Source organism: Acomys minous (assembly GCF_964271855.1).
Source record: "Acomys minous genome assembly, chromosome: 14".
Classification (NCBI taxonomy): Eukaryota; Metazoa; Chordata; class Mammalia; order Rodentia; family Muridae; genus Acomys; species Acomys minous.
In genome coordinates, this window is record NC_140496.1 from 10898218 (window position 1) to 10915262 (window position 17045).

At 46.7% G+C, this 17045-nt stretch overlaps 1 protein-coding gene across 2 annotated transcripts in view; it reads right to left on the reverse strand.

The window, feature by feature from the left end:
* Nucleotides 1–528: 528 nt before the first annotated feature.
* Nucleotides 529–17045, reverse strand: part of PLCG2 (phospholipase C gamma 2) — a 135076-nt gene continuing 118559 nt past the window's right edge. For both annotated transcript variants that reach the window (XM_084755245.1, XM_084755246.1), the window contains exons 31-33: nt 14502–14590; nt 2103–2287; nt 529–1007 (exon numbers count right to left, since the gene is read on the reverse strand). In XM_084755245.1, the coding sequence (XP_084611371.1) occupies nt 965–1007; nt 2103–2287; nt 14502–14590 (317 nt within the window). In that variant the 3' untranslated portion in view covers nt 529–964. The remainder of the gene's footprint in view (nt 1008–2102; nt 2288–14501; nt 14591–17045) is intronic.

The window sequence follows — 17045 nt, forward strand, 5'->3', positions numbered from 1 at the left end:
GCTCAGCGGTAGCACAAGGGCCTGAGTTCAATCCCCAGCACCACAACAAACAAACAAGCATGTGCGCATTTGCCCCATGTTAACTCCTGCAAGGACTGAAGGATGTCTCACACAGGTGGACCCCGCTGACCTGGTAGGTGTGCCTGCCTCTCTGGAGTGGCCACACTCTAACCTCAATAGTATCAAAGCTTAACTAGATAGATGATGCGCCAGTGTGTTGGATAACCCAGAGGACTTTGCATATAAATGGCCCCAGGACCTTGGCTGTAGCCTCCCACCAGACAATGTCGGTGGCAGTTAATACACATTGAACTGAGCCCCTGACCAGATGCTGTAGGGGTCCTGTGGAATACCTTGGTCTTAATTGTAGAATCGTTTGCGTCCTAGCTGAAATCCTTTTTTCAATCTAATGAATTAGTTCCCCGTGTCCTAGCTCATCTTCTGTGGAAGCCAATTTCCTGGGTCATCGGCAGAATCTTGCTCACCACAGAATTCCTGTTTGCTTACAGATCAGGTATAGACCGCCTAACGGCTTGAAACTGTTGTCTTTATTCAATGAGGCCGAGAACACAGGACAAACATGAGGCGCACAGTTTGGGGATCCTCTATCAGGAGTATAAGTTAAGAGAGTGGTCCAAGGTGGGGGGACAAAAGCAGGAAATGTCCCCACTCCTCCTACCCAAAAGGGCATCTTCAGAAATGTCATCTGTGCGGTGAGTGGCTCGGAGAGAGGACGGTGGCTGTCACAGATGATCTGGCTGATTACAAGGCTCTCCCAAACCCAGATGCACTCCAGTATAGACATGCACGGATCAATGAATGCATGCACAGACACACAGACCACCCGGACACACATTCGCACACGCATACACATACCACCCTGGCATACATGCGCGTGCGCGCACACACACACACACACACACACACACACACACACACACACACACATACACACAGCGAGCTTCTAGGAGTAGAACCTGCTGTTGCTGACTCTCTTCTCTCTCAACCTGAAACAAAACAGATGGGCAGTTAGATAGAGGGTATTTTCCACCGTACCCAGCAGGTCCCTTGAGGCTGAGCAAAGAAGCCTCTAGGCTCCTAGCACACCTGAGACCCGAGGAATCTCCACTTCCTCGTTGGGAAACAAGCATCCAGTGAGAACAAACCAGGGCTGCGGAGCTCATGCAGTGTTCTTTGAAGGTTAGCTCATTTGATGCTTGGTCTGGGAACATGGGGCCCCACTGGCTGCCTCTCCCATCCACTCCATGGCTAGGACACAACCAGAAGCCTGCCCTGGGGAGAATTCTCCTCATATCTGAACCACTTAGCCTAGTGGAGGAATGTCTCCTGTGGATATAGCAGCTATCACTAAAGAGCTGATTGGCCAATCAGCTGAGCAGAAGGACAGGAAGTGGAAGGCGGTACTTCCTGGTAGGGAGAGGGGAACCCTGGGAAGGGGAATGAGAAAAGTCTTTTTGTCCGGAGATAAAGGGGGAGGATGATGTCCGTGGATGATGGGAGACTAGCTGGCTACGTGGAGCTCCATGTGGCTGTAGGAACAGACTGTTGGAGCAGAAGCCATCCCTGGAGTCATCAAATTGGCAAGTGATTGGGTTTTATGTGGGTTTAGAGGTACTAGGATTAAAGTAGCTCAGAGTCTTCCCGGCATAGTGCTTATAGCTTAAAATTCAACCATAGTCTCTCTTTGTCAGTCATTGGGGAACTAGCTGGTTAAAGAAAACTGTTCCTGTAGTAGTTTATGGCATTATTTACAGTTACTAGAATAATAATACATAATTAGTCTATCTACAACAACAGCCGACCACTCAATAAGGACAGCTTGAAAGTCAGTGGTCACGGTGGCGTAATAGTCGAGTGCTTGCCTAGCCGCGGACGAGGCCCCAGGCTTGATCCCCAGCACAGCGGAAGCAAACAGTTGGCGCTCACCACTTAACTGTTAGACTGAAATGTCCCGTGCAGGAGCTTGAGGCCTTAGCCTAAAGGAAGCCCCCAGGGGCTGAGGTCGCTCCTGGAAGCTCTAGGACTTGGTGGGGGAGAGGGGAGGGGAGAGGACGAGGGGGGGATGGGATGATGACGCCCACCTCCGGTTGCACTTCTCCTGATACAGCTGCAGCTGATTCTCATTTACGTTGAACTCCTTCACCAGGGCGTCGCGGTTGGCTCCGCGCAGGTTCTGGTGTGTGTCGTACAGGAAGAGCTGGTTGTTGAGTTCTTCTTGCCGCTTCCGCAGTTGGCGACAGGAGGAGTAGAGTTCCTCTTCGCTCTCCTGGGGCGGGGCGGGGGGGGGGGGGCGGGGAGGAGAGGGAAGACGCAGGGAACAACCCTGTGAGTGACATCTTCCGAGCCAGTGTAGGGAACCACACCTAGGGTCTCAGGTGTGCGTGCCCGTGGGAACGGAGGCCAGAGCTGTTCTGCAACCGGGGCTGCTCCTTAACCGAAGGTGACTTCTGCTAAGCCAGTGTATAGAGCTTCCAAAGTTGGAGCCTCTGCTGTTGACTCCAGCCCCTGCTTCGCTGTCATTTCCCACAGCAGACGCTAGGGGTCGCTGCTATATCCCTTGTTCTCTCAAATGTCGCTTTACTACGGAACCCTGAAACCCAAGGGCACCACGCGCTTCTGAGTTAAATTTGCCCTACCTACATTCATGGGTATCTGTGCAGATTAATATGTTCACAGTGAAGACAGAGTTTGTGAGAGTGGACAATTTGGCTATTATTCGATGGGCTTAAGTGGGAGATGCTCGGTCAATGCAGAGCTTGGGTTGTAGGCATGAAGATGACCCCCAGAGCCTGTGAGAAGAGTGCTGCAAACTTCCTATCGGCTCTGGGGAGGCTCACTGGCCGGCCAGCCTCCCCTAGTTAGTAAGCTCCATGCCAGTGAGAGACCCTGCCTCAAAAACCAAGGTTGGAACTGGAGAGATCACAGCCCGCTCCAGGTGACCCAACACGATGGTCTAGCCTCGACAGGTATCTGCTGTCACGTGGACGCACACTCATAATTGTGTTGCACGTCTGTGAATAGTTAGACATGTGGGGTGGATGAGGAGCGAGTGCTTTGGTACCCAATGGAACTCCCATCAAAGTTGGAGTCTCCTCGCCACTACAGTTCTGTTTGTCTGCTGGCTTCTCACTAACGCACACAGCATCTTCTCTAGAGTTGCTCTTTCTTGGCTCATCCATACACAGCTGCATCCCAGTGTTAGCATTTGACTATAGTGCAGTGGTTTGACCCTTTGGGGGGGCGTCACTTAAGACCATTGGAAAACACATTCACATTATGTTTCATAACAGCGGTAAGATTATATTTATGAAATAGCAACAAAAATAAGTTTATGGTTGGGGGTCACCACAACGTGAGGAACTGTGTTAAAGGGTCGCAGCGTTGGGATGGTTGAGAACCAGTGCTGTAGTGTTTGGCTGAGGTTGGGTCTTCTGGCACCCGACATGCACAGGGGTAGGAATCAATTTATTACAAGCTGCCTGTTGACCTCCCAAGAATCACCAGCATTCTAAATGGCTTCTTTAAAAAAAAAAAAAAAAGCAAATCCTTTCCAGAAAGTTCTCCATGGGAAGGAAAAAGCGGCCTCAGCTTTACCAGATGCATTTCCTAAATAATAAGCTTCAAAAGTCAAAATTGCTCCTTGCTATGTGGGGAGCAGAAAGCATGTTGCATCATCTGCAGGCACGAAAACATTTTAATCTTGTCCTCCGTCTCCAAAAGGCCCTTGGGTGACCGACCAGCTTACCATCAGTTGCACAGCAGTACTTGGAAAGGGACTTTCTCCTTTTGAGGTCTCAATGGTGGGGCTTAAATGCTTCCGTAAATCATGTCATAAATGGATGTGCTGTCACCCAAGCACAGAGCACAGAGTGGATTTAAGATAATCCTCGGGGCCCTAGGATTTTTTTTTTTAGAATGGTAAACTAGCTCTTCTTCACATGCAGCCGCCAGCTACGTTTTAGCTCCTAACCCAAGGCAGACTGTCTTTTCAAGCTTAGCGTTGACGTCTCTCTATAGCTACAGAACACCATCGCTTCCAAGAGGAGATTTCATCTACGCTGAGACTGTACCCGACAAGCCTCCTTCATCCAGGGTCAGCAGCGCTGGCTGGCTCTTCTGGATAAGCCACGGCAACCTCCGCATCAGCACCCTCTCTTCATCTCCCAACCGAGATGCTCTGGAGATGCTGCCTTCCTTAAAGGCTAGGAGCCACCCTGCTGACTCAGTCTTCCCCCCCCCCCCCCCCCGCCCCTTCTGTAGCTTTTTTGCCTTCCTCATCCTTCACATAATTGTGGAGACTCAGGCCTTTGCTTAATTGAATGCTGAGGCTACCTTGGTCTCCTTTATCTTCAGACCACTGGCGCTTTCTCCATATTGAAATAAGGTATCTCATCGCCTGTGCTTATGAGAGTAGCTTCCCTCTCCCTCCCTCCCTCCCCCCCCCCTCCCACGCAAGAGCCTTTCCCTGGCGTTCAGATCAGCTGATGTGCAGAGGCCTGACTTCTGCCCTGTCTCCACTCTCAACACCCCTTCCTCACTGAGCTAAGCCCTTTCTTGCTTTGATTTAAAGGGACAGATGTGTGAGTCTTCCTGTCACTGGGACATTTTATTAACTGAGGCTCGTAATTGTGGGGGGGGGGGAAGGGGGGGCAGACAGGGAGGCTAGAGGAGATGCAGAGAGCAGGTACTGACCATACACATTTATCAGTTCAGTGTCTCACACGGGAGCAGCCTGTAGTGCCCCAACAGTCACAGCAGTAAGATCACAGATCTCCATGGTGGCTGTAATAACCCTCCACACGCTGGAACACTGAAGTGCATTCAGGCAGGATAAGGTGCCAGGTAAAGGCTGCACAGAGGGCTCTAGGTAAGGTTGCCCCAAACCCTCAGTTTTCAAAATTCTCAACATATACAAAGCATGAGAAAGTAAGGCTTGCCTGCATGGGTGTGGCATATATTAGTAATTTCAAAGTCATTTTGGCTTCTCTGGGGTGTTCTCTTTGGGAGTTTATTTTTATTGTGTGTGTCTGTGCATAGTGTGCCATCTGGTGCCCGTGGAACTGAGGAGAGGATCTTGGAGCCCCTGGACTGGAGTTTCAGGCAGTTGTGAGCTGTCCTGTGTGTGCTAGGGGATCAAAGTGGTGCATGCCGTTAATCCCAGCACTCGGGACGCAAAGCCAGGCAGATCTCTGTGAGTTCGAGGCCAGCCTGGTCTACAAATAGAGTCCAGGACAGTCAAGGCTACACAGAGAAACCCTGTCTTGGGGGGAAAAAAAAGCCAAGTCCTTTGTGAGCAGCCAGCGCTCTTAACTGCTGAGCAACTCTACAGTCCCGAGAGTTATCTTCAAATACCAAGCAGACTCAGCACCTGTCCAGCGTTCTGGTGCCATAGGCAAATAATGACTCAGGGGGACCATGGTGTTTAAAGGTACAAGCAGGTTTTCTTCCTGACCCAGGACACAATCAAGTTCATAAAGTTCCCGAGACAGTGACGTTGAGATTTTTATCCCCTTGCAGAATGCAAAGGTTTGTTTCTAAAGTCCAGTTACTGTGGGCTTGTTTTTGTCTGCACTGGCTCACCCTGACCGCAAAACGTATTATTGCATTTTTACATTTATTTACATGGGGGCAGGAGATGTGCCACGGTGCAAACATGGGGGCCAGAGAACAATCTAGCAGAATACGTTCTCTCTTCCCACCCTGTGGGTCCCGGGGGTTGAACCCACGTCATCGGGCTTTGAAACAAACATCTTTACCTTCCAAGTGTCTCAACAATCTCAAAAGAATTGCCTTTACCCTGAATTTGAAGCTTTTTACTACACAAACTGCCCACTGTCGCGTCCTTTGGAAACTAAGCATTTTTTGATGACTACATGTCATCCTCTTGATGCTTTATAATACTTTGTTTCTCAGAGTCTCGATGTGTGTGGCTCAAGCTTGGTTTAAACTGAGAGGCTCAGGCAACCCTCCCCTCAGCCTGCTGCATAACTGGGACTACAGACATGTACCGCTCCCCTGGCTGTCTTTAGTACTTTAGTTTTACATCGCTGTTTTCCCCAGTACTCTTCCATCCATTTCCAGTGGTCTAAATTCTGCCTTCTGTGGTTTGGTCTTAGGTTCCCTGAACACCCTATACTGCTGGATCCATTCCCTAATGAGAGTCCAGCCCAGTTGCCCAGCTAATAGGAAGTCTTTATCCATGTGGTTGAGGTCGCCATACTTTCTAATTCCTGGTCTGACTCCTCCCTTCGTTGACTACCATGGTTTTGAAGTTTCTCGTGGTTATTTCCTCCTTGCTGCCCTTATAGGGCTCATGCCATCTAGATGGGTCATTTATACTTGGGGGGCTACCTAGGGGTTTGCTTTAGGTAAAGTTCTTGTAAACCCAGAAATGCATCTGTGGGTGTGTGCACAGAAGCCGAAGGTCCATGTCAGGTGTCTTCTTCCATCTTGACTTCTTCATCTATGATTGAGTCAGGGTCTCACTATGTAGCCCTGACTGGCTTGGAACTCGCTGTGTAGACACAACTGGGTCTCAAACTCACACGTCTACCCGCCTCTTCCTGCCCAGTGCTAAGACTAAAAGTATGTACCACCATGCATGGCCACCTTATTTTTTTGAGACCAGGTTTCTCACAAAACCTGGAGCTTGTGCCAGGCGTGGCTTAATCCCAGCACTCGGGTGGCAGAGGCAAGTGGATCTCTGTGAGTTCGAGGCCAGCCTGGTCCACAATGCAAGTCTAGGACAGCCATGGCTACATAGAGAGACCCTGTCTTGGAGCTTAATAAGTCAGTCTGTCTGGCCAATGAGCTCCAAGGATCTGCCTGTCCTCTCTCTTTTCCCAGAGGACAGTGGGGTTACAGATGTGTGTCCCAAGTAGCCTGGCTTTTACATGGGTACTGGGATCCAAACTGAGGCACTTTCCCAATGGAGCCATCTCCTCAGCCCCACATGCATTGTTACTGTCCTGACAGGTGGGTGACTGCACACTGCATTCACCCCTTGTGTTAGTCTGCAGGTGGCATGTTCAGTTGTTCAGTTTTGGTGCTAATAAGGGCAGGGCCAGTAGTAGACTTCACCTTATACATATGCTAGTGTGTTTGGACAACTGGTTCTTTAGCCTCCGAGTTTAATATATTTCATTTGGCTGTGCCAGCCGTCTTCTATTCATCCCGCAGAATCAAGTGAATCTAGAGAGATTTTCCCTCTGCTAACTGCCTGATGAATGGCCCAAGCCTGTCACTTCCTAACAGTTTCCAAGTCTGACGGTGGTGTTCTGGATTCTGAAGTAGTTTGGCACTCTTGTCGTAAAAATAGGTATCTTCCTTTAAATTGAAAATTTCTTTCTTTTATTTCATTTTGAGACAGGGTTTCTTGTATAGCCTCGGCTGGCCTGGAACTAGCTCTGTAGAGCAGGCTAGCCTCAAACTCACAGACATTTTCATTATAGAAGTGGTCAGAGTCCCCTTTTGTTTCCAGTTTTGGCACCCTCTCCCTGGGCTCCACTAGGTGGCTCCCAGAGAGCCTGTGAATTCCATCCTGTATCCCCACTCTGCCCACTGTCCAGTCCAGCTGCACAGTGGCCTTTCTTCCCCTTGGTGTGCGTGCCACTTTCTTTCATTGCAGCGTGGGGCTTTGTCTGATGGAGTATGTGTGCCACATTATTGGATCTGGGGAGACAAGCAGAGCAGACTCTCTCTCTCTGGAGCCGACATGGCCCAACTCTAGCTGGTAAGGCCCGAGAAGGATCTCACTCTGTCTTCAGGTCCCTCGCTCCCCAGTGGAAGAAAATCATTCCCAAGCTCAAAGCTCCCAGACTCGCTCGGTGCTTGGCACTCTGGATTTATACATACGCCCTGCCACACAGGTGGCTCTAAGCATTTTTATTCCTCTGTTCTTCCGTGATTTTCAAAGCCACCAATGAATCATAGCTTTTTCTCCAAAGAATGCATACTTCCACTGGGCTGGAAAGCCACCAAGCTGGCCTTTCCTTGGACCTCACTGCCTCTTGTCCCTTGCTCCTACCAGCCCAGAGCAAAGCACGGTCTAACCCAAACCAGGCTACTAGGGAAGCCGTTTTTCTCAGATATCCCTGCCAGGTACCCGTGAGGGTGTGTGTAAGCGGCCATACTCTGTTCTGCCCGGCATTTTCCAAAAGCGGGTCACCTGAGCAAAGACCCCTTCCACTAAGTGTCAGGACTGCCTCTCACATGCTGACCTAAAACCCACCCCTGACTTTCAGAAGACATTTCCCCTAAATCAGTGGCTCTCAGCCTTCCCAACGCTGCGACCCTTTAATACGGCTCCTCGTGTTGTGCTGACCCTTCCAACCATAGAATTGCTTTTGTCGCTATTTCATAACTATAATTTTGCTACTGCTATGAATCATAACACAAATATCTGATATGCAGCTCCTGTGAAAAGGTCATTTGACTCCAAAAGGGGTCACACCCTACAGGTTGAGAACCGTGGCCCTAAAGCAAAGGCCATGCCTTTTGTTCTTTCTCTTAGTCCACTGCCAAGTATCTAGCCACAGGGAATATTTTTAATCAAAAAAAAAAAAGTTATGCGAAGACCTTTACTATTTACAAAGTCAACAAAGAAAAAAAAAATCCCTGCCACCAACTAAAGTAGAGAGCTAAGTGACTGAGGGACCCGTAGCTGACGAAACAAAGCTTTGAGGGCTTTGAAAAATCACACCCCAGACGAGAGCTGCTTCCAGCCATCAGCAGAGGCGGGAAAGGGCACACGTGTGAATTCAACTTCATGAATATCACGTGTGGGGGGGAAAAAAAGACACAGCAAAGGAGACAAGCTATTAACAGGCTGTTGCGGTCTTGTTTTATTGTTGTTGTTGGTTTTTTACCTTCCTCATTTTCACCCTGCTCCCCAAATTAAATATAGCCGGTAATAAACAGTGCTAAAATACTCCTTAAAAAACATGTATTTGGCAAACTCGGTAAGGGACTGAGGCTGGGTAAAGTAACTGTGGCATATGTAAATGGCCGCCTCTCGGAAGAGATTGAGATTATTTATTGACAGATTTCCTGAGGCTTTATGCTTTATTTCAACACATACTTCATAAGAAAAATTCCTTCAGGACTCTTGATGGATCAGTCCAATCCCTGGCCCTCACTTCCAGAGGTTACAGTGACAAATCAAGCAAGGCTGGACCCCTGGACATCCAGGAGGAAGCCTAGCCCGCCGCACGTTGGCCTGCGCAGCCTCAGAGAGGCCTTTATCCCAGCACGGACAGAAATGCCAACTGGCAGCTGGGAGTGGTACCGAACCAGGTGACAGATGTACAATTAAATAAAGGCTCAGGAGCCAGCCGCTGAGATGAAATTTGCACACACTCAGAAGGCTCCTCTTAAAGAGCAGACCTGCAAGAGGGGACTTTCCATTCAGAACCTCCTTCCCACCCCTAATCCCCTGCACTCAACAACAGCGGGGGTCCCCAAACACACCAGGCATCCCTCAACGAGGAAGCCAAGGCTAGCTGAGCACAGTTTTCTTTCAAACAGGCTCGTTTCCTCTGCCGTCAGCGATTCCTAATCATTTATTTATGACGGTTCGAGGGTGTTTACGACAGCTTTGCAGAGTGCTACCCAGCCGCCTTCTGCAGCCATGTTTGCTGCCTGGTCTTCCCATGAACTGCCTGCATCTGGGCTTGATGAGCGCAGAGAGACAACAGAGGGAAGAGGCCCACACCTGCGGCAGGCTGTGGGGCGGGGAGGCTGACGCAGCTACGCCTCCTAGCTCCCCTTGTTCTCAAGGCTTAGGTTTGCAGCTCTCCCACCCTGCTAAATTATCCGGTCCTACTGGATCCATACCTGGAAATGGAGCCTAAGCGAATAATTCCGACATAAGTGAAAGGGGAACCCACACGGAGACGGGCCTGAGAGCCTGCGGGGTAAATAGGTCCCATCTAAATGTCTGACTTGGAGGAGTACTGGGTTTACGGCCAATCTATTTAATGGCAGAATCTAATATAGAAAGGTACTTAGGATCTCATTTTCAAGCGGTGGGTCTCAAAGAAGGATATGCCACCTGAGGGACGTGCGACAATGCCTGGAGGGAGTTTGTGCTGTTGTATGAGGTAGGTGCTGCTGGCACCTAGTGGACAAAAGGCACGGATGCTACTGAGCAACCTCCAAAGAATATCCTGATGCCAAATCTGAACAGTGCCAAAGTTGAGGGGGGGGGATGTTGTGCACATGCATGTGTGGCACATGCGCACATGCATACATGTATGTGCATATGTTTAGACTGGTCTAAATTAATACACACACCTAGGAAATGAAGAAAGCAAATGAACTCAATACTGATTTTTCTTTTCCCTCTAAATATAATCTATACTGAGGAGTGTTTGGGGTATATTCACGTGTGTGTGTGTGTGTGTGCGTGTGTGTGTGTGTGTGTGTGTGTGTGTGTGTGTGTGTGTGTGTAAGTGTAAGCCAGAGGTTAATGTTTAGTGTCTTCAGATTTCATTGATTGGCTAGCCTGAGCACACCCCAGTCAGCCTCTTTTCTCCACCCTGTGCCCTGGCATTAGAGATTAGCACTGCTATGCCTTGCTTTTATGTGTCAAAGATCAGAACTCAGGTACTCAAGCCTTTGGGCACTTCAATAGGTGACAAATCTCCCAGGCTCCATGGAGGCTTTGATATATACAATGATATCAAAAAAAAATTTAATAGGTTTATTAAGCATCCTGGTCTTATTTATGATAACTTGGCTTGTACACAATTCATTCTGAATAGGAGAGCTTTAAGACCCATGAGGCCTTAAGCACTTTGCTCACTCAACCACAGTGCAGGAAGGAACTTACAAAAATGCTTGTGCTTGGGCCTTTCTGCCACAGAAAGAACACGGAATTGGCTGGAGAGGGGCCTCATTTAAGGTTCAAGTGAAAATTATTTTTTAGTTTAACGTTTAACATTCTTTTCAAGATAGAAACTATTATTTCTCCCCTTCAGATAGAGTGTCCTCCTTCTGAGACTGTCTTATATTAGAGAGCGGTGGTGCCCTTAGCCAACTGGGTCATTAGCCAACCTCTCCCCCCCCCCTTTCTCTGCTCCCTGCCTTGCTTTCCCTATTTTTATGTCTTCTTTCATCCCTATGTTTTATGAATACTTAAAAAACTACCATACTAGGAAGCTAAGTATTCTCGCCTAGGAGTCAAGTTCAGGATGGATGCATTCATTCATTGAGACAAAGTCTCTCTCTTTAGCCCTGACTGGTCTGGAAGTCATTATGTAGACCAGAGTGGCCTCTAACTCACAGGCCTGCCTCTGCCTGCTGAGTGCTGGGGTTAACTGCGTGTGCCACCATGCCTGGCTATATTTCCAGCAATTTCCACTTCCTGAACTACCATGATGGCTATTAAAGGCATCCTCCAGCCCTGCCTGTCCTGCCCCATTTGAAAGCTCTCAGCTATATCAGTAATTGACAATCAAGTAGCTTCCAAAATGTTAGTTCTTACATCCAAAAGAACATCACACACTAACAGTTCCCAACCAGAAAACAAAATGAGGATCCAGTAGCAAGATCAATAATACATCAGCACACTAGGACCCATGGCCACCATTTCTTTAGGTTTCCCAACAGGAAGTGTGGGTACTATAGCATTTCCTGGCGTATGGCGAGCTTTCTTAATTTTTGATACAATGAAAGATCATGGAAAAATGAATTATCTACATGCCAGGCATTGTGAAAACAGCACTTGTTCAATCATGTTCATTTCTGCTTCATAATAGACAGAAATTGAAAACAGCCTAAATGTCCATCAATGGATAAAAAAAAATAGTACATTTACACAATGGAATATTAATCAGCTATTTAAAAAATGAAATTGTGGAAATGGCAGGCAAATGGATGGAGCTAGAAAAAAAAATCATCCTGAGTGAGATCTAGACCCAGAAAGACAACTATGGTATGCATTATATGTGGCTGTTAGCTATTAAGTCTTTGATAAGCAAGTTATAGTCTGTATAGGCACAGAGGTTACATACAGAGTAAGGGAATAGGGGGAGTATAGCATCTCCCTAGGAGGGGGAAATAGAATAGATAGTCATTGGGGGCAGGAGCTGAAGGATCAGATGGAAATGGAAGGAGGAGGTGACAGAGGGGATATGGGAAAGGATGGCTGAAACTAAGGGCCATGTAAGAGGTTGTATAGTAAACAAAGTAGAAACTTCCTAAAATATGTACATTTCAGAAGTCAATCTAAATGAAATTGCCAAATAGCAGGAAAGATGGAGGCCTATCTGCACTTCTGTCATCACCAGATAAAGCTTCCAGCACCAAGAACGGATTACATCTCATCAAGGTGTTGGCCAAGGGAACCCCATGATACCTGAAAACAACCCGGGCAATCGTCAAGGCTGTTAGTTTCTCTCCACAACTCACTGGACATGAGTGTAGAAGTGAAGCTGACTCCTATGGACTAATAATGTTCATGATACTTGAAGGTGCTCTGAATTGCTGCCGAAGGAGAAGGGTAAACACCAACCCAGATAGAAAGTCTTCAGTCTACCATGATAATCAACCTGCGAGATGCACTAGGGCAATAGTGGTGCACAGCGTGTGGGAGTAACCACCCAATATCTGATTTGAGTTAAGGCCCACTGCATGAGGTGAAGCCATCTCCAACACTGCTTAGGTGACTAAGAACTGGAGACCAGAGACCTAGGGGAAGCCCACCACTACCATATGTTGTTCTTCTAAAGGAAGATAGCCATAAAATGCCTCCCAGTGGCATTGTACTGTGTTCATACATCAGCTTTTGCTCAGCCATCATCAAAGAATCCTCCTCCTATAGCAGATGAGAACAGATCACAACCACAGCTGGATAATGTGCAGAAGGTAAGAGACCTCGGAACACTCAGTCCTAAATGGGATGTCTTCCCCAAATCCCTCCCTTCAGGGTCAGGGAACCCTGTAGGAGAGGAGGTAGAAAGACTGTAAGAGCCAGTTAGGCTAGAGGACACCAAGGAAACAAGACCTTATAAACACAACAAGATCAACGCACATATTCACTCACAGGAACCGTGGCAGCATGCACAGGCCCTGCCTGGATCTGCACCAGATAAGGTGCCAGCAGCTGTCTCCAATTGATAATCTCTCATAAATAAAAAAATAGTTCTCTTCAATGGAGTAGTACTAGAGATACAAATACTCTCAAAGGGAAGACCCATGTCCTGCAGTAGATGGTCAACACAAAATCAATGCTATCTTTGAAAGTTCTTGGTCTCATATGATTTTTTTTAACCATACAGAGTGTGTGTGTGTGTGTACATACCTTCCAGTTTTGTGTTTTTAGGGGATTCCTGTGCATCTCAAACATAAGACACGCGTGTCTCTGCCTCTACATATGTATCATGTGCTTTTTCTTTGTCTCTTTTCTTTAGTTTCTTTGTTTTGTCCTGTTTTTGTTTTTATTTTATTTTGGTTTGGTTTATTATTCTTTAGATGTCTGTATTCTAACAAGAGATAGAAGGGGTGTGAATTCTGATGGGAGGGAAGGTGGGGGGATCTCAGAGGGATGGGGGAAGGAAAACTGATCAGAATAGATTTTTTAAAATCTATTTTCGATAAAAGAAAAATGAAACAAAGTCTCACTATATGGCATCAACAGATGCCAGGTGCAAACTTATGGTGTTCTTTAGTATCAGTTTAGTTCAGGGAAGCCAAGTTCTTCCTGCAACATCTACATGTTATGATTTGAATGCAAAATGACCCACAGAGACTTATGTGTTTAAATATGAGGACCCCAGCTAGTGGTGGGGAAGCTGTGGAGGAAAAGAGTCACTGATAGTACACCTTGAAGTTTTTAGCCTAGTTCTGATTCCTGATTCCTGAGCCCAACAGCTGCCCTAATTCCCCCAACCATAGAGCCGCCATGCTTTCCCCACCACAGTGGACTGTTATCACCTCAAACTGCGAGCCAAACAAACTCTCCTCACTTAAGGTGCTTCGTGTCAAGACTTGGTCATGGTAATAAAAGTGACTACAACATGTAAGCCAAGCTGGTTAGTCAAAGGAGAAACTAGGACTCTTCAAGACACTGGCAAACAGAAGGATAGAATGAAGGTCCCTCTAATTCAGACAGTTATAGAGTCACCACTCCAGGGAGCCAGGGGTCCATCTTTCCCACACACAGACCAGGAAGACTTCATTGAAGCAATGACCCAAGGCCAGCAGGTGGGAAACAGATCCAGAATGGATAAGCTTGTCTGGAAAAGCATCATCTACATAGGCTGCTGGTCACAAGTAACCATGAGGAACGTCTCCCAAGGACCTCCCCCGTGTAGACTATTATCTGCTCAGAATCCTACAGCACTCTTTGAGAAAGGATGCTGAGACAGAACAAAACAAATCCCAGAACCCTAGCTGTCTTGGGAGGGTTTCAGCTTATTAGTTCAGAGCATTTCTATTATATTCCTACCCTGCCCAACTTGTCAGTGTCCTGCACTCACCAGGACTGGCCGCATCTCACAGAAAACCAGGAGTGAAGCCAGCTCGATGTCTTCACTGTATCCATTCTTCAGAGGAACCGATCTAAATCCTGCAGCAGAAAACAGGAGAAGAGCCGATGGTAGGTCATTAACATCAGCTCCTTACCTTTCTTGTGAGAACCTAGAGGTGGCATGCCCACCCAGCAGGTAGAGAAGTCAGTGTGCCATGCTGGGGCTACTACCCAGATGCCCAAGTTCCCATCCTAAATTCATAGAGAGACTTGACAAACCCTCACAGGGTTATTAGTAAAGTTAAAAGTATCTGCCAACTTGAAATAATTGGCTCAGAAGAAATCCAAACCAGGACACGGTGGCTCAGTGGATAAAAGGGCCTGGTGCCATGCCTGACACCTGGCTTCCTACATGAGAAGGAAAGAAACAACTCCCACACTTGTACTTAAAAACATACAATTAATAAGTGGAATTTTAAAGGAAGTAAATATCTACCGACTGCCCCTCAGTAAAATCAGAGTAAGTGATGCTACTGTGGTTTTAATTCCTTAAATACTCGTGGAGTCAAGACTTAGAATAATGGGGCTAGAGAGATGGCTTAGAGGTTAGGAGCACTGTGTGTTCTTCCAAAGGTACTGAGTTCGATTCCCAGCAACCACATGATGGCTCACAACCAGTAAGATCTGGTGCCGTCTTCTGGCATGTAGGTGTTATATGCAGGCAGAGTACTGTATATATAATAAATACATCTTTGGAAAAAAAGAACAATGACTCCTCAACCCACTGCCTCCTCTCGGGCCTTCGCAAAGCATGGGACTAAGGAGTGTGCTTCATCCTCGATGGTTTTCTATCTTGCGATCCCTTGGCAGTCTGTGACTGTATTGATCACCCTTTCTGGAACCCATTTCCTATTTACAATCAGGACCCACAAGTGGCAGGCCTTGAAATGTGTCTTTTTATTTCGTATTGACCCAAGATGAACTGGAGCCAGACCTGCCCCCAGCCCCATTGAATAGAATTTGTAGCAGTCCATCTCAACAGTTGGCTGTCTTGTGTAAAAAGAATCCACAGAAAACATAAACTGCTTGCTCCCCAGCCTACAGCACACCACTGCGAAATGGCCTTTCTCCAAGCAGATGTTTGTTCCTTTTAAAAAGCACAGACCGCCCCCCTAGCTAATAGTATACATACACATGTAAACAAATATACATGTGGGGTACTGTACAACATGTAGAAAAGAGAACAAGAAAAGCTAAATATTGGGTAATAAACAAGGACTGACTGAGGTAATAGACACGAGTAATGAAAGACAATCTAAAGCTAATGGGTTTTCTAGTGATAGTGAAAGTGTAAAATCCAGTGAGAAACTCTACCACTTCATAATGGCTGTTCTAACTATATAAAAGCTCGTTGATCGGTAGAGACTTAAGATCTGTTTGATTTCAGTGCATAATGTTTATTTACTTGAATTCTTACCATAGTTTATTTTTTAAAGATAAAAGCACAATCTCAATGAATAGTCTCTCCTAGTTTACATTTAACCTCTCATCTTAGTCATCCACTCTGATTTCTCTTTGTCCTGAGAACGTTTCATTTATATGGTATCTGCTGAGTGTCCAGGATAAGCTATGCACAGATTAGAGATGCTCCTGTTTCCTTACACCTTCCTCCATCCATGTGTTGGCTCATTTCTCTAAGGGTATGTACACTACCCATTATCTTTTTATCTCATTATCTTTTTAAAAATTGACATTTGTGTGTATGTGTGCAGGGGTGAGGACAGTGTGTGGAGAACCATTTCTCTCCTTCCACCACGTGTATGCTGGGGATTGAACCCAGGATGTTGGGCTTGGCAGCAAGCACCTTTCCCTGCTGAGCTTTCTCTCCAGCCTCTTTAAACAGTACCTATTGAATCTCTCCTTGGCTGTTGCTTCTTATAAGGAAAATGGCATGGCCACCCAACCTTGAGTCTTCCTCCTTTTTTCTCCCTATTTTGGATTTTTAAAAAATGTATAGAACATTTGCATCCTGTTGACTTTCTTTAGAGCAAGCAAGATACTTTTTATTGAGCCATAGAGTAACAACTGCCTGTGGCTAGGAGCCAGTCTTGAAAACAAGGTGCCCTGTGTGCCCTGTTGTATGGCCGTTCTCCCACAAAGAAAGGCTTGGGTATATTTTACAATTTAAGTTTTTTTCAAAACTAAAAGATCATGGTGAGGAACAATTACATAACCATGACCTATATTCTATTGTGAATCGTTTACTGTGTGTTTTTATTGATTTATTGAGGGAAGACAAGTACATGCCATAGTGTGGATACGGAGGTCAGAGGACAGTCTGTAGGAGTCACTTCTCTCCTTCACCATGTGGGTTCCAGAGGTTGAATTCAGGTCCTCAGACTCGGTAGCAAACACCTTTACTGAGCCACCTTTCTAGCCCCCTTTACTAAATTTCATCATATCCATCTTCTTTGTAACTCTAAGCGAGGTGAACACACCAATAGGTCAGTGTGCATCTCACTAACCAGAACTCAGTTTTGTCTTTGATTAAAAG